The sequence below is a fragment of the Panthera uncia genome, chromosome A2 (genome assembly GCF_023721935.1).
Source record: "Panthera uncia isolate 11264 chromosome A2, Puncia_PCG_1.0, whole genome shotgun sequence".
NCBI lineage: Eukaryota > Metazoa > Chordata > Mammalia > Carnivora > Felidae > Panthera > Panthera uncia.
Genome location: NC_064816.1, coordinates 152107373 through 152134355, shown reverse-complemented (window position 1 = coordinate 152134355; position 26983 = coordinate 152107373). Strand labels below are relative to the sequence as shown.

At 49.5% G+C, this 26983-nt stretch overlaps 2 protein-coding genes across 2 annotated transcripts in view; one reads left to right on the top strand and one right to left on the bottom strand.

Annotated features, from left to right (window-relative positions):
• Positions 1–1474: 1474 nt before the first annotated feature.
• Positions 1475–7199, top strand: NOBOX (NOBOX oogenesis homeobox). The gene is made up of 8 exons (XM_049643166.1): positions 1475–1511; positions 3047–3616; positions 4221–4327; positions 4675–4787; positions 5066–5151; positions 5364–5586; positions 5911–6221; positions 6898–7199. Exons 1-8 carry the CDS (start codon positions 1475–1477, stop codon positions 7197–7199), a joined length of 1749 nt encoding a protein of 582 aa, XP_049499123.1.
• Positions 7200–15812: 8613 nt separating this feature from the next.
• ARHGEF5 (Rho guanine nucleotide exchange factor 5) overlaps positions 15813–26983 on the bottom strand; it is a 21223-nt gene continuing 10052 nt past the window's right edge. The window contains 10 exon segments of the mRNA XM_049642035.1: positions 15813–18226; positions 18933–19037; positions 20798–20868; positions 22417–22578; positions 23181–23338; positions 24460–24549; positions 24994–25068; positions 25414–25543; positions 25824–25976; positions 26480–26640. Of these exon segments, the coding sequence (XP_049497992.1) occupies positions 18069–18226; positions 18933–19037; positions 20798–20868; positions 22417–22578; positions 23181–23338; positions 24460–24549; positions 24994–25068; positions 25414–25543; positions 25824–25976; positions 26480–26640 (1263 nt within the window). The 3' untranslated portion in view covers positions 15813–18068.

Sequence of the window (26983 nt, the reverse complement as noted above, 5' to 3'; positions counted from 1 at the left end):
TCCTAAGAACCTGTGTGTACATCTAACTCACCACTGACCACACTGGATTGACACAGTCCACTTACCTGGAGCGCAGTTCAAGCCCCCTCTCCACCAGTAAGCTTCTGCAGGCAAGGAACGGACTTGTGCGCAGCGCCTGGCATACAGCAGGTGTCCCATAAATGTGTAATCAAGCAGACTATTGGGCTCCATTTACAACCGTATCACCGTTCTGATTTTTCCTGTAAACTCACTGCTCCCCACGCCTTGGTCACGAGGCCTCCAGTGCTCCCTTTCTGGCTGAGAAACTGGGCCCTATTTCTAAGCCCCTTATTTACCCGAGAACATTAGTCTTAGAGGAGTCAGACTGAAACATCAGACTCCTGAAATTTTCATCATACAGTCATGAGATTAAGCCGTTTGATTGTTTCTGTTGCAAAAAGAACGAAAGCTTTGGCCCCTCTTCCAAGGCGAAGTGTGTAAGCCAAGCCCCTCAACGGAACGGGCGCGCAGGGAAACGGATGGATAGGTGATTGTAGCAGGAAAGCACGTGGTGTCCAGAGTCTTTTAAACCCTTAACGCAAAACACCTGGAGCTCGGTCTGGACCCCCCCCCCCCCCCCCAACTCCCCACCCTCACCCCCACACACACCTCCCCAGCCTATGCCCAGCTCCAAGCACCTGTTTCAATCTGTCCAGCACTTCCCACGGGTGGGCAGACGCAGACATAAGGAGGCAGCAAGGAGAATTTTAAATTCTGAATTTTCCTTAAAGGCAAGAAACATGCTATGAACTAGGAGTTACAAACATCACCCGTGTGAGCGCTCCCTCGTGAGGCTCAACGTGGTTCTCAAAGATCACAGTAGGCTATCCAAGCGGGGGGGGGGGGGCGAGCGACCACAAAACCTGGGCCAGCCGGGCCTCCCCGCCGCCCCCCGAGGCCTCCGGCGCGTGTGTGGTGGTGCCCTGACCACGCCGCGGGTTCGGTGCGGCTTACCCGGCAGCACGGGCTCCTTCTTGCTCGTCGTCACCGGAGGCCAGCTCTGTGCTCTCAGGCGAGTGGAGGGGTGGGGGCTCCGGGGCAGCCTCGGTGAGCCGCGGGGACGCGGACAGCCCGGCGTGGGGCGCTCCCTGGATGAGCGCCCCAGGGTGGGTGGCCTTCCCCCAGTTTGCACGGAGGGCCCGGTGCCGAGTCACCGCCGAGCTCCCGGGACCGTACGCCAGCCGTCGGGGGCAGGCGGCCCCGCGGCGCGGAGGCGCGGGCCGAGGGGAGGGGCGGCGGGCCGCACACCTGGGCCGCCCTCGGGCCGGCGGGGGCGGGCGCGGCCCTGCAGCTGCCCCACGCGCCCGGGTGGGCCTCGCCCTGGCGGCGGGGTGAGGGGCGCGGGCTCGGGCGCCCCGGGCCCCGTGCGGACCCCGCGCACCTGCCCGCCCGCGAGGCTTCATTAGGCGGCGCGGGGGCAGCGCGGCGAGTCGCGGCGGCGCGAGTTCGGGCCATGGAACCGGCGCAGCAGCCCTGCCCGGAACGGCGGGGTGAGCGTGGGGCGCGCTTGAGAAGGGGGGGGCTGGCGCCGGGCCGCGGGGCTGGGGGTGCGGAGGGAGGCCCGCCGCTGCGCGCCCTCCCTCCTGCAGGTTCCCATCTCTCTGCACGCGGGGCCCCGAGCCCCGGGCCCCTTCGTGTCCAGGTTCCGACACCCGTCTCCTTTCCTACCGGGGCTACATCACGCTGATAGGTCTCGTTTATTGAGCACCTACTGCGTACCAGATTTGCTAGGCTCCAAGCTCGCCTAAAATGAGGGAAGCCCGACCCAGCGTGTCCCTCCTTCCCCAGGCCACCATCCAGCCTGTCCCTTCCCCGCGGCGCAGGCCGGCGCCCACTCCTCACCAGTCCCGGGCCCCGTTCTGCTAGACGGGTCTGATGCACCCTAGGAAACAACCTGACAAGGCACCTTCGCCCCCGAAGGTCCACCTTTCTTTACACGTCGTTAGAAATTCGCATTCCTTTAGATGGTCTATCTTACGTAATTTTCATTAAAATAACAGCAGTTCTTAGTCGGTAGTCAGCATCTACTTAAAATTTTTCCAATTTAGGGGGAATGATAAAGCATCTGGGGATTGTGAGGAAGGTGAACTGGAGAGGTGCTGGGGACCCCAGGAAGGACTCTGCATGACGACTAAGCGCTCTTTGCTGGACGATTCGGGCAAATCACTCAATTTTGTAATCTGTATGTCCTCATCTGTTAGAATGAACTATCAACCGTGCCTTCCTCACGGGGCTTAGGTGCACACTGTGCTAGTCTTTGAAAAGTGCTTAGCACAGATCCTGGGACATGGTAAGTGCCTGGTGAATGAGACCCAGCCTCAAGACAGACAGACGAGCTGGAGGATGAGCGGAAGGGGGCTTTCGGTGCACGCCCGGTGTGGCTGGATCACACTTCCTTACATGACCAGGGAGGGGTGGCCCGCGCCCAAGGCCACAGTGAGGTTCTGCTTTGCAGGGACGGGCAGGAGGGTGCACACAGGGTTGGGGAGAGTTGGCAGGGGCAGAGTGACCTCTGTGGATGGTGAGAATGGCTGTCCCCCTGAGTTCCCTTGCTGTCCTTGCCTGGGCTTCTGGAGAGCCCCCAATTTCAGCAGCATTCCTGCAGCAGGAATGAGATCCAGTCTTAGAAGCAGTCTCTCCCTCCTCTTCCAAGTTCACCCCCAGCTTCAACATTTGTCCCTTAGCAATGCCTGAACAGATGCCTGTCCCTCAACTCACATGCCAGGTGTCTGGGGGTGGGAGGGGAGAAAAGGCAGTTCCCAGAAAGTAAGTGCCCCCCAAATCGGGATAGCCCTCCTACCATCTGTGTGTGTGAGCTCAGGCCCCCTTCTGGTTGCATCTATTTGCTCACATTTTACAAAGCAGTGGGCTATCTAGTTTGATCTCTACAACAGCCAAGCCTAGAATCTTTACCCTCTCTGACAAGTGCACAAGTGAAAGGTTGAGGGAGGCCAAACGGGACACAGGCTGCAGAGCAGGAAGCCGCACATCTTTAGTCCAGGCTTTTCCTTCTCCCGGTGCTAAGGTCAGTGGGTGATGGTCCCCACAGGCCAGGAAGATGGAGACAAGCCCCTGGCTGCTGGGCCAAAAAAGGAACTGCGGCAGAGTTCAGCCCCCTGCACTCAGGATGCCCCAAGTGAGGAACTGCCCCCCTCCTGCATCGTCCCCGGGGAGAAGCCACCATCAGATCCCCCTGGAGAACCATCTGGGACAGATACCAGGAGAGGGGGCCAGCCATCTGGTTCGGGGACTCTCCACAAAGACACATCTCTGGCCCCACCGGGACCCCAGCCTCCTGGGGAAGGCTGTTCCTTCCCAGTGAAAGAGGCAAAGCCAGGGAAGAGGTCCTACTCTCCAGCCTCCAGTAAGCAGAAAATACCCAGTGCCGCGGGTCTGGCCTCCACACCATCTCCTGGTGTCACCCACTCAGCCCGTGCCGCACACAACCCAGTGCCTTGTGGGTCAGGCCGGGGGCCCTGCCATCTGGCTAACCTCCTCAGCACATTGGCTCAGAACAGCCAAAACACAGATCAGAAGAGGTCCCTGGAAGTGACCTGCCAAGTTCGGAAAAAGACCCGGACCCTATACCGCTCAGGTAAGTCCCCAAAGTTGAAAGGAAATGTAAGAGTGCAGGTGTCCTCTCTGGGAAAGGAGGGCTCAACACAGAACATTGTAGCTCCAGGAGATTGCAGTGTGGTTAGTTTGTACATCCCCTTGTCCTGATTCCTCTCTCCACCTATGGCAGAGCCACGACCTCTGACCCTCAAAGGGAACATTGGGTTGCCTCATCAGAAAGTGAAATTGGGGGGCGCCTGGGTGTCTCAGTCATTAAGCATCTGGCTTAGGCTCAGGTCATGATCTCATAGTTGGTAAGGTCAAGCCACACATCAGGTGAGCTTGAGCCCCGCTTCGGGTAAAACATGAGCCCCGGGTGAGCCCTACTTCTCTTTCTCTCCCATTCACTGACTTGGGCCCTCTCCCTTTCTCAAAAAGGAAAAAAAAAAAAAAAAGTGAAATTGGGAACAGATTAGTAAATACACAGTTCCCTGCCACAAATCCCAGGAGAGACAGAAGGCCCCAGCCCAATGGGGAACTTTGTTGCAAGCCTCTGGGAAGACCCTTGAGTTGGGGACAATGGTCCCATTTGGAAGGCATCTTTCTCCTGTTGTTTGTCCTCATGCAAGTTTCTTCTCTTCCAGACCAGCTGGAGGAGCTAGAAAGGATCTTCCAAGAAGACCACTACCCAGACAGTGATAAGCGCCGGGAGATTGCCCAGACTGTGGGGGTTACCCCCCAACGCATCATGGTAAAGGGGGCTGGCCAACTGGCATCAGGGTGTGGAGAAACCACCAACTGGTACCCTTGAAGGAGTAGGGCAGATGCTCGACCTCACCCCATAGGGGCCAAGGTTAGGTCTCCGATCTGGCTGTGTTCTCGCCTGTTTCCACATTGGCACAGCCTCAGCTTAGAAGGGGAAGATACCTCGGCTATCTAGATGGATCTTTTCATAAAACCAATCTTGCAGAGAAAGGCCTCTGAAGCAGGGTGGTAAAGCGACCTCCTAAAGTCCCGTAGCTCATTGTGCGACAGTCAGAACCTGAGCCTGAGTCTCTGCTGTGCTCCTCGAACGCTTCTAGGGTCTCTCCCCTATAGGTGTGGTTCCAGAATCGCAGGGCAAAGTGGCGGAAAATGGAGAAGCTGAATGGCAAGGAGGATGAGGACAGCCCTGCAGACCCCGCCCCTACCGGGGCCAGCGGTCAGTGCAGGTACGGATCTCTCCTCTTCCCGGATCACCCAGGAGGTAGAGGTAGGAAGGGGGTAGAAGCTGGGCACCCGGGGTCTAGGAGATCGCATTGGAAAGCTGGCCGTGAGGCCTGGAGCTGTTGGCCGATATTTGAGAGACCTTGGATGGAGGAGGGTCAGGAAGTTGCCAGGGTCTTGTACGAAGGCAGTTTTTGGGAATCTGGTGTCCTGTGCCCTGCACTGAGCCCTGGTCTAAATGCAGAGACACTAGAGCTCCAGTCTTCGTTCTGTCTGCCTCCAGCTCTGCAACTGAGCTGCCAGCCGCTGTGCCCATGGACCCAGAGCCTGGTACCTTCCCTCAGGAACCCCCTCTGGATTCTCTTGCAGGTAAGCTGAATACTCGCTGAGGGTAATGTGAGGGAAATGGCAGCTGGAAAGACGGCAAAGACCAAGTCCTTTCTGGCTAGACGTGAGAGTGGGCCAAAGCTGTCCAGTGTTTTGGTCCAGTGGGGCCTATTCAAGGAGAACTAGGCATGGCACACCCCAAATCTGCCGCCTCCTTCTCCTACCCTTGTAACTCGTCTGACCTTGATTCCTAGAGCCTCCCATGCTGCTGGCCTCTGAGCACACTCTGGCCCCAACCCAACAGAGTGAGAGTACTCAGAGGGTAGCAGTGACCCCACCGCTCTTCAGCCCTCCGCCAGTTCGAAGAGTCAACCTTCCTTTTCCCCTTGGCCCTGTCCCCACCCCCCAAATGATGCCTCTGCTGCTGGATACCCCAGGCAGTGACAGCGGCCACAAAGATGGCTCCTGGGGGACAAGGTATGGAACCTACTGGGGGTGGTCCTCCGAGTTATTGTGGGAGGGGTATAGAAGGAGAAAAGACAGAGCTTGGTTGGGGAAGGGTGAGCCGAGAGAAGCGAGGAATCATGCTTGTGATGAGGATTAAACGGAAAGTGGATTTAGAGTGGGAAAGATCTAGAATATCATAGCAACAGTGTAGGCATGAGGGCGAGAAGCCAAGAACAGGAAGAGAAAGGAGGAAGCGAGTCTGGGGTCATGGAGATGGGAAGGGACTCACCTACTGTGTGGTCACAACGAGGAGGCTCCCGTGAGCCTCACCAGACACTCCTTTGTCCCCCACAGTGTCACCCCACCATCCACCTGCTCATACTTGGAGGAGCTGGAGCCCCAGGATTACCAACAGAGCGCCCAGCCGGGACCGTTCCTGTTCTCCCAGGCTCCACAGAGCCAGCTCTACCAACAGCCTCAGCCCCAGTTCTCCTACCTGCACCCCTTCCCCTTCCCCATGCCCCACCCCCTGCAGCCTCTGCTGCCAGATGACCCCCTCTTCACCTCGCCCTATGGCCCCAGTGCGGGGACATCACAGGGCTACTTCCCAGGGCCGCCGCCTCCGTCAGGGCAGACGGTGCTTCAGCCACCTGCTGGGAATGCAGGTGAGTCATGACCGAGGACAGTGACAAGGGGCAGACCACCTCACTTAGCCGAAGGGCTGGCCGAGGCAGCAAGTGGACCACTTTCCTTGCCCCTGGTCGTCTCTATGAAGTGCTCATTAAGTTTCCCGAAAGGCTGCAGGGCAGAGCGAGAGCCTTGGAGCTGGGAGTTCTGAAGTCAGGCTCGGCCATTCCCAGCGTTGCCGACTCTCGGTTTGCCTGGCTCTCAAATGGGAATAATATCCCCATACCGGGAAGGGATTGGTGGAGGATTAGCAACCGCATGAGGGAAATCCTTGGCAGCTGATCTGAGCATTCAGACGGGCCACTCGGACCTCTGAAATCCAGACGCAACCGTCGTCGTAAGACTAAATTCCAGTAGAAGGGGAAGAAAGAGTCTGTTCCCAGTCTCCCTGCTGCCTGCGTGAGGGGGCGCTCAGCCTGGCCCACGACCCCCTCTGTGTCGATGTTCCCAGACCTCAGGACTTAGAGGCAGGAGGGTGCCCGGCCCGAGGGCAGGGAGCTCCTGGTGCTAGGACTTCACCCACACTGGCACTGGGTTCCTAAGCTGGGTTTCTGTGGGAGGAGGAGGAGGAGGGGAGTCTGTCACAGAGAATGTCCAGCCGTGGGGGAGACACTTAATCCTCTCTCACCTTTCCTGCACTCTTTGACCCCGCAGGTACAGTCCCCTGGAATGACCCTTGCTTTCCAGAACTGCCTTTCCCTGGTCCTTTCTGTCCGCAGGCCCTGGGGCAGCCCCCTGGAGGGGACGGCTACTTCCCTGATCTGCTCCCAGCCCCCTATGCTCCGGCCCTGAGCAGGCAGCCTTCCCCAGGTGTCACCCGGCTGCCCGAAGGGGCCAGGCCCGAAACGGGACCCTTCCTCGGCAGGGCCCCGGAGGAGCAGCCTGCCCCCTGTGTGGAGGGGCCACCCGCAGCCGAGGAGCTCCGAGCGGAAGAGAAGGACAGCTGTGGCCCCTAAGTGAGGGGCCAAGCAGTGTGGAGGAGCGGGAGAGGCTTGGTGCCCCCTCCAGGAGACAGCGATGTCAGGACAGACTGCAGAGTCTCCTGACCCGGGGGAAATCGGACATTTCCCCTCTGTGGGCTCACCTTGCTGGGCCTGATTGGAGAAGGATGAGGGCCGGCCCGCCCTCTTGTCCACACCTCTGTGTGACCACCCTGAGAAAGGGATGGTCCCTATGATTTCTGAATGCTGTGTACATTTCTGTTGTTTCCTTTCCTTGCCAGACAAACGCATGTCTGTTGTAAGTGGTAGACTAGTGCATTCTTGGGCCTCTCTGTGCAGCTCTGTGTCTCCCCACTAAGAGCTGCATTTCTTTCACCACCATCCACTCAGCTGGCCGGTTGTGGGATGCAGTCCTAAGTGCCCCAAGTGAGGTCCCCGTTGGGCATGACCCCATGGAACTTGGCATCTTTCCTGGGCCCATCTCCTACTGGAGGGGAAATCAGGCATCTTGGGCCTGTTTTTCACTCCTGACATTAACTCTTATTCCCAAACTCAGGACTGAACCTGAGCAAATTTGAGCACCAGCGTCTCTCTGGAATTTGGGCATTGTAGGGATAGGATTACAAGAGACACCCAAGGATATTTCAGGTCAAGTCTCCGTGTTGTGAACCAGAACTTATCTTTCCACAGCTCTTCTTTTGGGAGAGGGAGTAGGAATGAGAGGTGGGAGCACCAAGAAGAAGATATTCATATATATATTTAGCACCCCATATCTGCTGGCCCTACTGTGCCCAAGTAGGTAAGATTTGAGGGCCATTGATTCAAACTACATCAGTGCGTTTGGGGCGTGTGTGTGTGGGTGCTATTTGGGACTTGCAAATGCTCTGATTATTGGAAAATACTTTGTTTTTCAAAAACTTACACGTATTTGCATCATAATAGTTATAGAGTCTTAACTGAAAAAGTCAAAATAATTGTAAATGGAGAAACTTCTTGGTTACCCAAAAAACATGTGTGTGCACATCTCTGTTCGAGTTCCTAGACCAATGGTGTTGAGTAGCTCTGTTCTTCTAGCCGTCCTCTCTTCCTGCCACTCAAGGACTACAACAACCAGGCATCAACAGCCTTAATTTAGAGATTAGAATATGTATACTGAGATATGAAAGGACTTGTGTTATGAGACATAGCTGGGTCTTTAAAAAAATTTTTTTATAAAATTAAAAATTTGTTTTGGAGAGAAAGCAAGCAGGGGAGGGGCAGAGGGAGAGTGGAATGAGAGAGAGGGGGACAGAGGATCAGAAGCAGGCTCTGAGCTGTCAGCACAGAGCCTGGCACGGGGCTCAAACTTGTGTGAGGTCATGATGGTGAGATCATGACCTGAGACGAAGTCAGACACTTAACTGACTGAGCCACCCAGGCGCCCCTGTGTAAATTTATTTTTGATAGTTCCACTTAATGTCTGACCCATCCTCATTTGGGAGGATGCTGGTCTTCTTACAATTAGCTCTAGCTTTTGTTTTGGTTTTGCCTGGATTGCAGGAGCAAAATCTGTGTGCCGGTGAGCCACAGTGGCCAGGCCACTCGTCTCCTTAGATGGCAGGGCAAACCACATCCCAGCACCCCTCCTCCCTCTCCTTCCCCCACCACACCCTCATCTTCTTGCCATCACCCTGTCAGCACTAGGATCTCAGGGCTTTGCAGTGGGCCAGAGCAGAATCCTTCCAGGAAGACTCTGGAAAAAGACATAGCCCTCCAATTTAAGCCTGCACTATCACAAATTTTCCACCAGATGGCAATCGACCACCAGTTTCATTACGTCTGAAACTATTCTGGTTGTTTATAGTCAGAAAGCCCAGGCTAATTCTTCCTTCAAAACATCCTAGAGCCATAAATACCAGGTTCAAAGATACTAAAGTCACTTGGGTTGCAGCTGGGTTTGTCAGATAAAATATAAGATGCCCAGTTAAATTTGAACTGCAAATAAACAACAAATGATTTTTTATTTTAAGTATGCTTCCTGCACTATTTGGATATTTGGTATTTTTATTTGCTAAATCTGGCAACCCTGGCTGGAGCCCTTTGCTAAGGACATCTGTGTCCGTGAGAGCTTCACAATTCAAAGACCGTCCAGGAAGATGCCTCCAGCTGTCTGCTCAGCTTTCTGGCAGTTCAGGTTCCAGAGCCGTCGTGGGTTCACTGTAGGAAACTGGTTCACTCAGCATCCCCTCCTGCCCACGAGTATAATCTTCCCTACAGGCTCCACACTTGTCTAAAAACACTCTGACATCTCTTGGAGTCCTATTATGTTTTTTCCTATTAGCCAAATTTCTTATGTATTTCTGAGATAGTCCACTATAATTTATTTTTGACTGTGTATTTTAATATTTTTTGCACAAAAGGAACACATAAAAACAGGCTGCAAAAGACAATTTTGTTTTGGGTGATTCCACTCCAAGTCTTAAATGTCCTTGATTAATTAAGAATCAGTCTGGGGGCACCGGGGTGGCTCGGTTGATTAAACGTCTGACTTGGGCTCAGGTCATGATCTCATGGGTTGTTGAGTTCAAGCTCTGTGTCAGGCTCTGCACTGACAGCTCGGAGCCTGGAGCCTGCTTTGGATTCTGTGTGTGTCTCTCTTTCTCGCTCTCAAAAATAAACATTAAACAAAAAAGAAGAGTGAGTTCCTAGAAATGAAACATCTTCACTCACCTGGGAGGGGTGTTGTTTTAGAATAGAGGGACAGTCTGGGAGATTTAGGGGTTCTTGTAGTTTATTTTATATTGTTCTTTCAAAAATACCCTCTTCTCTTTCATAACAAAGTCCTGAGAAATATAGACAGAGAAATCCATTCCATCATCCAATGGGGAATTACAGGGACCCCAGTACCGGGTGAACACAAAGATAAATAAAAAGTCTTTCCAGCTTCAGATACAGCACTCTTGCTGGGGAGGGTGACAACAACAAGGACCATTACAATACAGGAGGGCCGTGTGGTGCAGGGCCGCCCGTGGACAAAGTGTGATGAAAATTCACAAGGGGAGAGCAGCCATGTCTGAGGGGGCTGAGAAAGTTTCAGAGTCCAAGGCATTACTCATGAAGGAAGAGTAGAATTTGGGTAAGCAGAGAAGACAGGAAAGGGAATGTCAGGCAGAAGGTATAGTGAGTGTAAGGCCACTGAGACTGGAATGATGATCAGGGAGTTGAGAGTGGCTGGGGGTGTGTGTAGGAGCGGCCAGTAGAGGGCCTGTGGTAGAAAAGGAGGCTGGTGAGGAAGAGTGGGGAAAGCCTCAAGTCCAAAGCTAAGATCTTTGAGCTATAATCCGTGGACGATTAGAGACATCAGCAGTTGCAACTCATGAACATGACTCGCCAAGAATTGTATTTTAAAAGACAAATGGCAGGGGTGGGAGCTGGGTGGCTCAGTCAGTTAAGTGTCCAACTTCGTCTCAGGTCATGATCTCATGGTTCATGAGTTCGAGCCCTGTGTTGGACTATGTGCTGACAGCTCAGAGCCTGGAGCCTGTTTCAGATTCTGTGTCTCCCTCTCTCTCCGACCCTCCCCTATTCATGTTCTGCCTCTCTCTGTCTCAAAAATAAATAAACGTTAAAAAAAAATGTAGAAAGACAAATGGAGAAGGAGATTAGAGGGCTCAGAAAGAAGATGCAGGGAAACCAGACAAGACTACCGAATCAGTCCAAGTGAGAGATGAGAGCTGAGAGTAGGTGGTGTAAAGGTAGAAGAGGGTCCGATCGGAGAGATATTAAAGAGCTGGAATAAATGTTGATGTGATGGATAATTTGTTGAAAGGAGCCAAAGAGGAAAGGAAGAGGAAAAAGACCTTGTAACTAAGAAATTCTGTCAACTGAGAAAGGACATAATGGGCACGGAGCAAAGTTGGGGACGGGGAAACCGGTCTGTTGTGTATGTTGAGGCCGAATTGCCTGTGGTTATCTGGGTGGATGCGTCTGGGAAGAAAACTATGGAATTAGGCTCTGTGAGAGAGACAAGAACTAAAGGGCCTGTAGCAACTACTGGTCTCTTCGGCATAGAAAATGCTAGTTGAGGTCAAGAGACCAGACAAAATTGCCCAGCGTGTAGCATGGATGAAAGTGGTCTTAGGGTGGACTCATGGAAACACCAATGAAGGACAGCAGAATGGGCTAGAAGAAAAGATGGCATTGAGGTAGATAAGGAATGGCCTAACAGTAGGGGTGAAACGATCTGGAAGAGGCGTTGAATGGGCAAAGATCAAAAGCCAAATTGGGTCAGTAGGTCTGGAGAGGAGGTTGAACAAAGAATTGTGCATGTTATATATAATTACCCCAATTTAGAGAGGAAGGCACTGAGGTTTAAATGATTTTCTAAGAATACCTTAACCAAATCTAGAGAGAAGTCTTAAGTATTTATTTTCCACTTCACCAAATGCAGATAAGAGTCTTGCTTCCTGAATGCAATATTTCATTTAAAGAGCCTTAATAGGTAAAAGGCTATTGATGATAGATAACTTTGTGTGTTTACAAGATCACACGAGGAACTGAAAGAGCTTCCTTACTTTGCCCAGAATTGGTCCTTCGACAAAATATTAATGATGATGGTAACCATTTATTTAGCACTTATTGATTACCTAGCTAGCTCTCTAATAGGGAACCTCATTTCAAAACAATCCTGGAAGGTATTATTCATTTGACAGGTGACAATCAGAGACTTGGAGAGGTTTAAATATTTGCCCAAAGTTGCAAAAGAAATACATTTTGGACAGGATGTAAACCTATGTCAGGAGGCGCCAACTTCAAGAAGCAACGTATTTTGATCATTCTAGAGGGGGGAGAGAATACAGAAGGTCAGAAGGTGGGGTGAGCGTAATCAATGGGCGTAACCTAGATTAGATTTAGAATCAAATCTTTCTATAGATCCTAGGTCTGTGTTTAAATGACTTAAAGACTCAGCAGTGCTTAATTTGAAACAGAGACACTACTGTGAGAGGGGAGAGAAGAGGCAGCAGGGAAAGGGAACACCCAACCGCATCTTATCAAAGTGGAAAGGGTGCTGGAATGCATGGACAGAGTAGGCGGAGAGGGAGGCGAAGGGTGTGTAAGAGGCAGTATGAGGGGTACCGTGGGAGCTGGATGGCCAAGCTGTCCCTGGCTCTGGCCAAGCCTTATTACCTAGTAGATGCAGTCAAATATAATATAGCACATTCCTCCAGAAAGATGGGTCAAAAGTTTGGGAGTAGAAAGTCATTCCAGTGTCTAGGAATTCGGTGTTGAGACTAAAACAGTGGTAGGAGAACATGAGGGGAATGGTCAAGGTGAGCGATGCTATGAATCCATCAATGGAATTTGATTGTGTGGGCAGGGAGGAGAGAATGTCAAATCTGGCTCTGACTCTGGCTTTTAGAGCCCAGGCATCTAGGAGTATGATTGACAAGATACAGAAGTCCAGGGGAACTGGTTCCTGCCTTGGCATTGCAGCCTCTGTGTCTTCATTTGTAGTTTTCACATTTTATTTGTCTCTCAGTCAAGTTGCCTCAAGTACATTCCTCTGCCAACAGTTTTATTATCTGAGAATGGAATTCCCACCCACAGAGATTCCACAGTCCTTTCTGGTGCACTTTCGCCCAATTGTGGCTCATGTCATCCCTCCCATCAAATTCTATCCAGGGCATCCTTCTCTCCAGCGTGGCTCCCTTTCCCCAGTCCATATCCCCGTAGCCTGCCAGGGCTGCCATCTGTAGGGCCCCCTTGAGAACTTTCAACAGTAATAAGCGTCTAGTGTTCCCAGGCATTCCGATTTGTCCACCTTCTGATGTGCTGTTCATTTTGGGTGGACTTTTCTGTTACTTCCTTTAACTCTTAATCATTTGAACTGGTGAAACCAAGTACATTTTCATACCCGGCGAACTAAGAAATGTCCCTGGCATCAAATTAAAGGACTGTTGTCAAATGTTTTTAACAAATATTTTATACATCCATTTCTCGTGATGTTCAACTGGAAAACTCCATCTTTTCCCTCCTTTTGTTAGTGCCAGTGTTATTGTATTTCAAGGGGAGAAAGCCGTCTCTCTGTATAAATTCCACGTTCTAGTAAAGAGCCTCTTGTGTCCTCTCCTACCCGAAAAGCAAACAGCTGCCTCTTTACACACAGACACACACCCACGTGCACACGTGCTCCGGGGACCCGCTAGTTCTTTAAGGCCCTCCTGTGCTAGGATGACAAACAGCTGTGAAAACCACACCTTACCTTCGTTCCAGTCTGTGGCCTGGCCAAATCTGGCTACTAACAATTCCACGTGTCTGACCTCCACCTCCTCCCCCTTTCCCCGAAATAATCGGCCCACCCGTGTTCTGTTTCCTCAATCCTTGCACTTTATCGCAAGTCCCCTTCAACCTTTTGTAATGAGCACGAACATTACGATGACAGACACTTGCTGAAATCCTAGAGGAGAACATCGGGCTAGGGCCATTCCGATTGGTAGTTTGTAACTAACTGGCTGTGTGACCGTAGGCAAGTCCCCTCCCCTCTCCAGGCTCCACCGTGACAAGTGAGGCCATTAGACACAAAGATCCCGAGGGTTCTTTGGACTCCAACAGTGGATGACTCCCTCCTCCTCCTCACCACAAGCTGACCTCAATAAGAAACCTCTCCGGAAGCGCCTGGATGAACCCCATCCAAGGGTCCCTGCTTTCTCTGCCCTCTGCATTTTCTTCCTTCTCCCTGGGACCGTCTGCTTCTCTGAGGGTGAAAGCCTCTTGCTGAATTGGTGGACTCTACCGCAGTAACCCCTGGCCTCTCTGTTGCTCGCGGCCTCCTTTTCCAGAGGATTGTGAGCTTTCTCCCTGGTGTCTGAGAGCCCCTCGGTCTGTGAGCAGATTTAGAGCATCCACCTCCGTGCAGTAAGCTGACTCGGCTCCCACTGTACTTCTGAATTTCCATCTGCATTGTTCAGAGATAATTGCCCTCTGAGAGGCGCGGGTAAACTGCCAGGAAAATATTTATCTGCCCATTGGTGCTCCTGGGGAAGGTTGTGGGCCAGACGGTGCTGCCCCTCCCAGCAGCAGGCTCTGCCCTCAGGCCCATGACTCATCCACAAAGCATCAGGGATCAGAGTCACTCCCGCCGAGCTCCTTTGCCAGCTTGGAAAAAGTTTATAGGCACACCAAGCCAGCTCCTTTTCTCCGCACATTCTCTGCTCACAGGCCACCCAGAAGGAATAAACACCCTCGTCCACTCACCTGCATTCCCTGAGTCTTCTTTGTGATCGTGGCCTCGTTTTTTTACAACGCTCCCTGGGAATTTGGCACAATGGATGGATGCTTTGCTTCCCCCTCTTCCAAGGGACCGGCTAGAGAAATGTCCACTCCGTAAATGCCATTTAAAACGGGAGGGTTGGAAGAAGTGGGTCAAAAACTCGCTAGTGCAGAGAACGTTCTCAGTACATTTGAGTCAGGACTGAACTTGGCATCTGTTCCTCGTTAGCTCATTGGCTGGTAACCTTTGCCCCCCCCACACCTGATTTCAGAGTTAGAGGATTACATTCAACACCAGCCTTGGAGTTGCTGGAATCACGCAGCTCCTGAGTCATGTTTACAGCAAATGAAACTCTAGGGTCACTGCACTGTTAGTGATAGAACCAACAGACATTTATGTAGAGGTTTGAAGAACACAAGTCTCAGCAATGTGTCCTGGGGTGGGTGGGTGAGAAGTAGTTGTCTAGAAAAGGCCACCATACCCAACTGCTGCATTTCTAATGTCATTAATGAGAGAAAGTTATGATAAGGGGAGTATCACTTAATACTTAAAAGAGTACAGACTATTATAGATAGAGCAACAAGGGATCAGAGGAAACTGGGCTCATTTCAAGGGAATAAATCTACGTGTGAAAGAAGGGGAGCCAGTGAGTATATTTTCTTTTAGATTTTCAAAGACTTTTAACCAACTTCTATCCCAAAGGCTAAAAAAAAAAAAAAATCACTCATCATGGGACCAATATCCACTTTGTTTTGAATCATGGATCTAGAATTGTTTCACAGACATCACAAAATTAGGGGAAATAAATACATCTCAAACTGTGAGCCTTCCAGATATTAACATGTAGGCTGAAATTATTAAAATTATTACAAATGACCACAGCAAATAGTACACAATAAAAAAACTTAAGATCATAGTTAACTGTAAGTGAAGAGTTAATGGTGAAAATAAATTTTAAAGAACAGCATTCTAAGCTGTGTTAGTGGTAAAAGTGATAGATGGAAATTCAGTGTGGTCAAGGGCGCAAAGGAAATAATTCAGCATAAATCTGCTAAGCTCCAGGCATGTTACAATCCAGAAAAGGGCGATAAAGAACTATCCTTGATGTCTCTTGAAGACACTATCCATGTGCATGGTTTTGCTTAAAAACAAAAACAAAAACAGGGGCGCCTGGGTGGCTCAGTCGGTTGAGCGGCTGACTTCGGCTCAGGTCATGATCCCGCGGTCCGTGAGTTCGAGCCCCGCGTTGGGCTCTGTGCTGACAGCTCAGAGCCTGGAGCATGTTTCAGATTCTGTGTCTCCCTCTTTCTCTGACCCTCCCCTGTTCATGCTCTCTCTCTGTCTCAAAAGTAAATAAATGTTAAACAAATTAAAAAAAAAAAACAAAAGCAAAAACACTGTATATTTATACATGCCTCAGATGTAATTCTGTCCCAAACATGTTGGTAATGGTTGTTTGCACAATCTCTTATAAGAAATTGCTGTTTCTAAGATAATGACATCAATCAGAATTCAAGAATAAGTTGTGTTGAATTATGGAAATCTGAAGAAAGAAGAAACAATAAGTAGACCTATACCCAATTCTCCAAAACCCAAAGGATAGAAAATTTAGCAATTCAACTGAGTAGAGATTACTCATATCTAAGTTTTTGTTTGGTTTTTGTTTTTAAAACAAAAGACAGGCAGAAGCCAATTGTCTTTTAATCTCCCAGATTAGGTGAGAATAACCCAATTAAATGAATACATATTAAATATCTAAAGGCAGTTTTAGTCTTACAAATGTCAGCCTCAAAGATACCCAGAAAGCCTTAGCAACTTCAAACAAAGAAGTAGTCATTCAACTAAGAAAATTATTTGCGTGTGTATCATTCAGAAGTTGACATTTTATCTCTTTGGGAAAATAAGGGAGAATTTGCCTAGAAAATATAAAGATTGGGATACAGCTCTGTTTGAGCCACATGGCCAGTAGTCAAATACTAGTTTGAACAAATAACGTGGATTATGTTAATTATTACAGCTATTAAGAAGAACCAATTGCTAATTTACATACAGTATATACATATTAATATATCATATATTAATAATAAAAAGCTGGCTTTATGAAAATAGTGAAAACTTCAATTGAACTTCTCTAAAACCATCCCTATTTTAGATCTTTCAGTCGTGTCAACTTCTTTAGGATAAGTGAGTCCCATCTTACTACAGTGATAATTTTTCTAAAAATTAAGCCAGCTAAATTATATTTTAGGATGGGTAGAAAACAGAATGCGTTAACAAACATGAGACTATCGTGTTGTATCATCCTTAATTGGGTAGAGGACAAAGTTTATACCATTATTCTTACCTTTGCACAAAGCTGCAATGCAATGCTACTCCTGGGCACTCCTAAAGATGAAACAGAGCAGTAGAATGTCCATGGAAGAACTATAATGATCCAGCTTAAAAGGTGACTATGTGAGGGCTCTATATGAAAAATCATACAGAGATGCTCAATCGAGGAAGGCAATCCAGTAGGAGATAGAGAATCCTATATTGCAGAGCTGGATAGGACTTTGAGATTACTGGGTCCAGTCCTGCCTTTTACACTTAAGGAAACTGAGACATGGACAGGCTGAACTATGGCAGTACAGTAAGATGGTCTCTTGACTTGGGTTCTAGGACTCTTCCATTATAGCACGCTACTTTTCACAAAGCGGATGAAACAGCTGGGAAGATACCTTCATCATAATTCAAATCAAAATATAAAATCACGAATGGTCTCAGTAGGATTTCCAAATCCATTCGAACTAACCTATGCTTAACTTATAGGTTCAGTAAAAAAGGTTTGAATGGGGTTTTTACCACTCGTCAATTCCTTTTAATCCCTTGTACAACCTCTGAGACTGTAACAAACAGAAAAGCTGCCCAAACTCTTGGGAATCATAAAGCAAGAGTTGGCATCTGTCCTGATCTAGGCACCATCTTGGTCTTTCATGGTACCTAAATCAAATGGCCTAGAATTCTCACGGAATTCCACGTTCCAAACCCTGTTCAGTGCTCAGGAGTCTGAGAAGAAAACACTCAGAGAAGTGCCAAGTTTATTAGCGTGAGAGAGTACAACCCTCACATTGCCACCAACAGACATAGATCCCAGAGATGCATGCCCTGACCTCACACCAATAATTAGGGAAAATCTCTTGAGTTGGAAGGCACCTTAGAGGTCACTAGCTTGATCCTCTCATCTGATGTGTTAATCCCCCTTAAACATCTCCCTCCAGTGAACTGAAATCAGATTCTGTTTAACTTGTAGCCACGATGGAAACTTTGGTCAGCCCTGAACCTGTACTCTGGAAACAGAGAATGTTTAAGTACTATATGGTAGTAGAGGTAAAGTTCCTTGGCTTAGGCCCCATTTCTCCCTTTTCTTATGAGAAAAGCTTCTCAGAGTCCAGTGCAAAGTCCTTCAAAATCCCTCCACCAAGCACAAAGCACAAAAACAGGAGGTTTGGGACTAGCAACTGGTAGTGGGTTTTTGTTCTTGAGTTTTCAGAAGGTCTAGTTCTTGGTCCACAGAAAGCCTCTGTTGCAGGGTTCTGGGGCCAGCCCTTTCCAGGAACATCTTGTCCTTATGCTCAGGGGATTCCTCCCAGAGAAAGCTAGGTCTGCTGTTCCACCAGCTGTAGTTTGGCAGTCTTGACTCGATGAGCTTCCTTCAGGTTCCGGGCACGGACTTCTGGGTTGGAAATGAACTCCACTTGTTGCACAGGAAACCAGCCTCGCTCCCCATCTGAGAGTCTCATGCCCTCCAGCCAGCCTACAGGCAATGGGTGGGAAGAAGAATCACCCAGGACAGACTCACAATAATTCCCCCAGACTTTTCTGAATGGTAAGGCTGAAATGACTAGGGAGGCCCCAGCATTGGGAAATCCAGTCTCCCAGTATGTTAACCATGCTGCTCTAGGTCTGGCAAGGTCTACAACTGCCTACTCCTGAACTACTCTTACGCATTCAACTATGTTTCCCCCAAAATATATGTTGAAGTTCTAACCCCAGGTGCCTCAGAATGTGACCTTGTTTGTGAACAGGGTTGTTGCAGGTGTAATTAGTAAGGTTAAGATGAGGTCATACTGAGCAAAGTGGGCCATTAATCCCATATAATCAGTACCCTTACAAAAAGACAGAAATTTGGACACACACACACACACACACACACACACACACACAGAAGGAAGACAGAGGTAGAGATCGGAATTATACTGCCATAAGCCAAGGAATACCTGGAGCCACCAGAAGCTGGAAGAGACAAGGAAGGATCTTCCCTGAAAGGCTTCAGAGGGAGTACGGCCCTGCCAACACTTTGACCTCGGATTTCTGGCTTCCAGAACCATGAGAGAATAAACTTCTATTGTTTTAAGGCACCGTACTTGTGGTACTTTGTTATGCAGCTCTAGGAAATGAATACATCTACCTACAGTGTCCCACCTCCAACGCCCAGCTTACTCCTGGGCTCTCCCTCTTACCATCGCTGCTCTGCTGAGTCACCATTACCACGTCTGCCTTCTCTAGCGCCAACTCGTCATTCTCTCGGGGTTTGTAGGCTCGAAGGCACTGTACTTGCGGGGAGTCTTTGGAAGAGAAGAGGGTGAAGAGAGGTTAGGAAAGGCACATGACTGGAACAGAAGAGGAATTACAGGGGAAGCATATGAGGACTCAGGATAAAGTCTGGGCTTTAGAAAGTTACAGACAAGTGAGACAGAAGAATCTTTCTCCTCTACCAGGAAACAAAAGGGCCAATAAGGAAATGAAAATACTGGAACTGAAAGGAGTCAAAAATTCTATTTCTCCGGGGAAGATGCATTGAGAAGTCCACTGTAACAACCTTCAGTGACTCATTACAAATACTCAGATTCTGCTAGAGGCCCACATTCCCTCTGTAACTTTCCCTGACTCTTCAGTCCACCAAGGATCCTGAACTCCTTTAACACTAATTGTCTAGGCCACACCATCTACCTCTTGTCTAATTGCCTTGTGTATGTGTTCTGCCTCTTCAACTAGATTGTAAAATCTGAAGCTGTGACTCATTCTCCATTTTTGTCACAGTACCTACCAGATCGGGCTGGAAGAGCTGCAGCCATGGGGCTCCAGGTACAATCAAAGTAAGGCACTCAATCCCCTCAGCTTTGGTTTCCCCACTTGTAAATGACTGGGTTGATCAAGATGACCCCTCGGGAGATTTTCTGTATTTCTGTGTTTTTCTGAGCCGGAGGAAATTTCGTTTTTAAGATCAAGATAACAAGCCTCAGAGGTCTTCTGACCCATTAGCCTCCAACCTTACACTCTTTCTCCTTTACCACACTGCACTGGTTCCCTCAGAAAACAAATAGAATGCTGCATTATTGTCTGTATTTCATTTACATTTCTTTTTAATATTTACTAATTTTTGAGAGAGACAGAGAGAAAGCAGGACAGAAGATCCGGAGTGGGCTCTGTGCCGACAGCAGGGAGCTCGATGCAGGGCTCAAAGTCACAAACTGTAATATCATGACCAGAGCTAAAGTTGGACGCTCAACTGACTGAGCCACCCAGGCGCCCTGATCCATTTTCTAAAGCTTATCTCCAATCTGCCACTCATAAGACCACAGTGAAGGAGGACATCTTGCCTTCCTTCCAGCTGGGGGACTGAAGGCCAGCAGATGGGTTCACAGAGTGAACAAGGTAATAGAACTCAGTTTACAACCTGAGTTCTCCTACTTCCTTTTCAGAGGTTCTTTGTATTTGTTTGTTCTTTTGAGTCACCAGTGTTCCTTTGTGTTCAGTTCGTCTCTGGATACCAGTTAGGGAATTCTCGCTGAAGGACAACTGTGGGGCTTTAGGAGACCCAGAAATCTACTCTTCACATGAATGCCAGACACATGCATAATGTGCGTGTATGTCTGTGGCTACCTGGAAGCCTGGGCTAAGGGTGGTGAGCTCAGGTCATTCTTCACAGGAGAGGGTGTGGTTATGACAGATCTACTGGGTTGCTTCCTTCCACAACTCCTACTCCAACCATCCTATTTCTCCCTATTTCCCCAAGACGTTCAGGCAGGTAAAATCTAGGCAGAATAATCGCAGGATAGATTTACAGGGACAAATATTTAAAAAGAGCAAATTATGGCCCAAGGGAGAAGATATACGGCAGAGGAGGTGGTGGCATAGTGGTGAGTAGTCTTAGGTGGATCATCTCAGCTGCTTAAGCTCCAATGGCCAGACTTCCACTCTGAAATTCTGGATAAAAGCAATAAGTGGAAGGTTCTCAGAGTTACCACCCAGCCTCCTAAAGTCCTGCATCCAAAGGTGACTTCTGGCCCTGCCATTTTTCTCTGCCTTTTATACCTTCACTCACCGTAACACTCTAGAAGGTCCAACTCCTCTCTGGGCATGGCCAAGGCTGAGATCCATCGAAGCTTTTCACTTCTGAGAAAACAAAGCAGGGTCAGCTGCTTCAGCTGTAGCTCTGGGGTAGAGGACAAAGGCCAAGGATGGGGTAGGGAAATGACTGTGGGAAAGACGTGGCCGGTTCAAAGCATTGTTTAGTTCAATGACATCAAGCACAAAAGTCAATGGGACTTTGCTTGGTTGGAAATATAAGATCTCCAACTGTGTGTTAATGTGTTTTGTCACCCTTTATTTTTCTCCTTCTCTTTCCAGGCTTACCCTCTTAATAGCATATCTTTCAAGTGGGGACAGAATGTTAGCTTTAGACACATGAGATTTTCCATTTTGTAATAAGCAAGATGTCCATCTTAGTTTAGATCCCCACTATCACTCGCAGAATTCTCCACACTCTACTCCCCACCTCCCTTCCTCCAAATACTTCAGAGATGAAAAATATTTTGTAATCACAATTAGATCAGGGAGACATCTGTGCTATTTTTTTTTTTTTTTTTTTGGTCGTGCAATATAACCCAAGCTGATTTTGTAATCATCTGAAGGATTTTGCATTATCTTAGCCTCTGCTTCCAAAAACGCTGGAGTAATTGAGAGCTGACACTATTTCTATTCCAGGAAGAGGCTGTCCCAAATACTAAACAAAGAACAGGAGTCTGTAACTGACTACCTGACGGTGGTCACAGTTTGCATACAAACCCCTGTACCAGCCCCTCTATTCCATAAGTGAAGACGGGTAAGGTCGATCCTACCCAGAGATATCTTCCAAGAGACAAAACGGAGAAAAGTATCTACAACATAGGGATCGATCCTCAGACCGTTTAGCATCATGTCAAACCTTTAAAGGGAGAGGCTTCTTGTATCTCTTGTAACAGCAGCAACAGCTATGAGCTTATAGTTTGTTCATTGTTTTAGGCACTGTTACTACATTTTATAGGTATTATTTTTAACACTCCCCAAAATGTATGTGTGTGTATTATATTATTATAATAATGTAATTATATAATATATATGATATATTATAAAATATATAACATATTATAATATATAATAATGTATATTATTATTATTATTACTAAAAACATGAGCAAATCACGGTTGTCAACACTATGGATTTCTGCTCAACAGAGGCCTGGGTTGGAAAGTGGGAGGGAGGAAAGCTAAAGACACCCCAGTGCTTGTCTTAGTCACAAAGTGTCCACCAGCCTTCGGCACTGAAGAGTTTCTGGCTTATACACATGACTCGTGGACATCAGTAATTCAATTCTTTAGTTACTCCATACCAGCCCGTCTCTTCTCTGTTGTCTCACTCACTTTGTCCTTCTTGACTGAAGAGCAGAAAATAGATGCTAAACATCGGCAGCAACTCTGTACCCCTTCCCACCCCGTCTCCTGCAAGTCGTCTATTAGCTCAGAGTTTGGGTTTGGATTTCTCCTCGGATGCTCTCAGTCCGGAATGGGCTAGATCGTGCTGCGGCTGTCCTCTGGACACAGTTTCTGTCTCAGCCCCACTTTCTTCCCAGGCTGTCCTCCCTTCCTCCCTCCCCCCGACTCCTCTGCCCAGCCCCATCTCACTGGGTCTCTGTGCTGAAGAGGAACTCAGTCTGGGTGCCCTGTGCGTTGTGCAGCAGGAAGAGCCGAAAGAGGTTTTTGTGAGGTCCGTGTAGCTTCATTTCACACTTTTCCCCTCGGATGGAGGAGAAGGGAGCATGGTCGAATACCAGGAACCGGCTACCCCTGCAAAATACGAGGCTTTTCAACTTGATTCTACAGTTGTTATGCTTCAGCCACCATCATACCTTTGGATTCAAAATCCCTGTCCTTTGCAGCTTGCAAATCCTCATAAAAACCACGAGGTGGTGCTACCTTGCTCCCAAGATGGTGGCTCCAGAGAAACCAGGGATTTGTCACAGAGCTGGGAAACCACATGTCTAGTACAATGAATACTTCACCACTTTAAAGAGTTGAAGAGATCGAATCAATACCAATTTTCTAAAGCCCTTAGGACCAAAGAGTTAGGATCTGGAATTGGCTAAGAACCTCTAGACTAGTAGGCTGAGTCTAGCCCAAACAAGCTAATTTGAGAATGCGAGCAGCTCATTTGCTACATTTTGCTCCATGTCTACAACATAGTTCAGGCCCTGCCACGTGATCTTGTGACATAATTTGGTGGGATCCCCTTTTCTGCTTCGGACCTTTCTTTCTCTTCTCTAGCCCATGACCTGCACTCCATGGGTTGAGCCACTGAGAAGGGCTCCCCCAGGAACACGACCCTTTACTGTCCCTTTTAGTCCTGCCCTCTGGCCCCATCCCCTTTCCCTCCCGTTCTAGTCACTGACTCTCGGGGCCGAGACAGCAACAGACAGTCGTTGAAGAGATGCAAGTGAACTGGACGCGTGTTCAGTTTCCTTCGCGGCCCTGGGGACAGACTGAACTCGAGGGCCGTCAGCTCTCCACTCTTCACCAGCCAGCGTGACTGCGATATGAGCGGGAATATCTACAGGGAGGGGAGGACAGAAGAGGCAGCGCGTCACAGACAGGGCAAGCGAGAGGCTTCCTTGGTCCCGCCCTCCTCACCATGCCTCTTCCTCGTGGCTTCCGCCACTGACACCCTCTTCCACATCATCCTTCCTGTTCATCACCCATCCACTTAGACTGCTCCTCCCAGAGCCCTCTACCTACCACTGTCTACCGTGTGGCCCCCACGTCCACGCAGTAGGCGAACAGAAGGTGCCTACGCTCCAACCCAGGACAGTGACTATGTGACAAAGCCCAGCCCTAGAAGCCTGAACTGAAGGAGAACTGGATGACCCCAGTCGAGGCATGTGAAGGAACACAGCAGGGAACCGTATGCTGTGTGTCTTAGAAGTTAAAGGATTCGTGCAGTTCTGACATTTGTTCTTTCTCTGATTATAACCAGAGACGTAACAGGAGCAGCTGGAGCCGTATGTGGGAACAGGGATAAGGAGAAGTAGGTGGGGTCTGCTCGGAGTTGGAAGTTGGGTAAAGATAGGGGTGCTGGAATACAATTAATACGGGGATAAAGGATTCCCCTCTCTTCGAGGGAAATAAGGATGGGACCTGTTCTGAGGTGGAATCTGAATGCGGAATGCTTATTTTACATTTGTATTTTGATGGGAGATGTTGGCCCTATATTTGGAATCCAGTTCACATTGCGTTGGTTAGATTAGATGAAGACTTGATCAAACATTGACTGATTTAAGTACCAAATGTTATTGTCATCAAGGCTTACACTGATAGGTTCTCCCTCACCTGTCCCATTCCCAAATGCACATTCTCCCCCTCAGGTAACCCCTGTCCTACCTTTCTCATGTGCCCCTTCCAGCCTATCTCCACGTAGACACAAGCAAATGCATGCACAGATCTGTACCCACGGTAATATGCTACGGTACGCACAGCTCTGTGTCTCTCCCTTTTCAACTAACAATATACCACAGAGATTGAAGTAGGCATTTGGGTGTCCCAGAAACAGGCCAGAATAGAAGACACACAGCAGTAAGGGCAGAGACCAGGACGGCGCGAGCAAGATGGTTCTACGCTAGAGGCTTGCCTGTGGCGGCTTCCCAGGCAGGGTGGGGGTGCAGGGGACCAACTCACTTTGCACTCAAACTCAATCTTCTGGCTCAGGTAGATGAGCTCCTCTGTCCGGCGCATCCTCTGGACATTGTTGTTGCAGTCTCGGATCAGCTGAACCGTGGGTAGGTTGAGGAAAGAGGAAGAGCACTGTGTTAGAGGCTTTGATCTTTGAGTCCTCTGCAAGAAATCTGGAAGTTGGTTGCGACGGCCTCCGTCTTTTCTAGCAGGCTGGAATGGTGTGAGGGCAGCACCAAATGGCAGTTCTAGGCCTCGGGTATATTTTGTATGACCTGACGCCATTCCGGGGCGGAGTGGACGTAAGATTTAATCTGGGGCTGGTGGCAGTGACAGCATGGCCCCTTGGTGTAGAGCATCCTCAGTGTGGGAAGGAGGCTGAGGGGAGGGGGCGGGTGTCTGGAGGTTTGGTGGGTACAGTGAGGTGGCTGAGTGATCCCATGAGCAGGGACCCCTGCTCTCTGGAGTCACGGGCCTGCGCAGAAGAATTCTCTGTGAAGGACAATCCTGGGCGTCTGAGTGGGGGTGGTGGCTGCTTACCTCCTCCAAGGCATGATGTGCCTTGGTGGCTTCTGCTTCCTCTGAAGAGCCAGGCTGTGTTCTCTTCAGAATGTTCTGTAGGACAAACAGTAAGCAGGAGCCAGATGGAAAGAAGGGACGGGAAAACAGGAAGAGAGAATTGTGGGTAAGCTACTGAAGTCTAGGAACCAAATTTTTGCAGCAAATTCACCCTGGGGGAGAGCGGTGAGGGCGGTGGGCAGAAGAAGGCTCACGTGGTCCACAGGGTGTGGAAGAGGGGCAGAAGCATGCATGGTCCCGGGCCCTGGGGCTCCCGGAGATCATCTCTTTCGGGTGGAAGGAAGAGGTCTGGGGGAATGGGGCGGCGGGGGGGGGGGGGGGGGGGGGGGGGGGGGGGGTCTGGGGCGGGGGGGTGGGGGGGGGGGGGGGGACGTGCTGTACCTGAAGCAGCAGTTTGAGACGGGTGATGCGCTGGAAAGGCAGGATCAGGAAGGACTTGAGGGAAAGGCGCTGGCAGACAGGATCGCTCTCCAGCTTCTCCAGAACCTCCCGGAAGCTGCTGTTGCTGTTCCTGCGTGGGCAGCGAGCCTCCAGTGAGGAGGGCCGTGGGGAGGACTGGGGACACAGCGGAGGCACAGGGAGTAGAGATGCAGTGGAATGTCTATGGTGGGGGCGCCCACATGTGACGGCTGAGGGCGTCTGACCTGGAAGGTGCTTTGGGGTTGGGATCACAGAGCAGGCACAAGAAACATGGGCTCTTGGGATACTGCTCGGGATTGGGGTCCGGGGGTTTTAGTGCAGCAAGGTCAGTGCAGGGCTCACGTGGGGACTGAATAGGGATCAGGTCTCACAGCAGGACTTGGAAGGTGCGTTCCTGGTAGGTCTGGTTGGTGACGTAAGGCAGGTAGACCCGGCGGAAGTTGGGGGCATGGTTCAGGACCACATCGCACACTTGGAAGGTGAAGATATTGTTCTCGAAGTTCTCCTCCAGGTCTGAAAGGAACCTGTATAGTATTCACACACGTCTCATGAGACTTGGGGGCCTCACGTGAGCAGCTGACGGACCCCTCCTACACCTTGAGTTTGTGACTCCTTCTTTCTGTTAGGCGGTAACTTCTACTGACTGTCCTTAGCTCGGTGCCCCTGCCGTGCTCTAGCGTTCTCTCCAAGGCAATCCCTAGTTTGCCCCGATCTAACCCTCTGCTCCTTATATTCCATTTCTTGTTCTTCTTTTGGTTCTGCTCTGGCTCTCTGATCTTCACCCGTTGCCCATATCCCATCTCCAGTGCATCCCCTCAACCTGGGAAGCATCTCTCATTCATCTGTTCACCCGTTAACGGATCTACCCACCCACATACCTTCTCCCCTTCTTTGCTCTCCCTATTCCCACAGCGCTGGGAATCATGGAGGGAGAGCAAGGAGAGGGTTTCTGAGAGAAAAGAAAACCCAACTGACAGTTTAGAGGCTAAAGACACCGAGGCTGAGTTTGGGACAAGAGGAATCTCACGTGGTGCTGACTTCACGCACGTCCTGTAAACGAGAGAAGAGCCACTGGTATTCTTGGTTGGTAAGGGTGGCCCGCAGTGGGGCGGAAAGCTGGAAATGGTCCACTGCCACATGCAGACTGCGCAGGTATGAGGCCTCTGACACAATCAGCTCGAATTTGGCCTGGAGGGTAGGAGAGGAGATTGATTAAAAATAGTCACCGAGGGGCGCCTGGGTGGCTCGGCCGGATGAGCGTCCGACTTCAGCTCAGGTCATGACCTCACGGTTTGTGGGTTTGAGCCCCACGTCGGGCTGGCTGCTGTCAGCACGGAGCCAGCTTCAGATCCTCTGTCCCCTTCTCTCTCTGCCCCTCCCCGGCTCAGGCTTGCTCTTTCTCTCTCTCAAGAATAAATAACATAAAAAAACAAACATAAAATAACAAACATAAAATAACATAAAATAACATAAAATAACATAACATAAAATAAAATAAAATAAAATAAAATAAAATAAAATAAAATAAAAT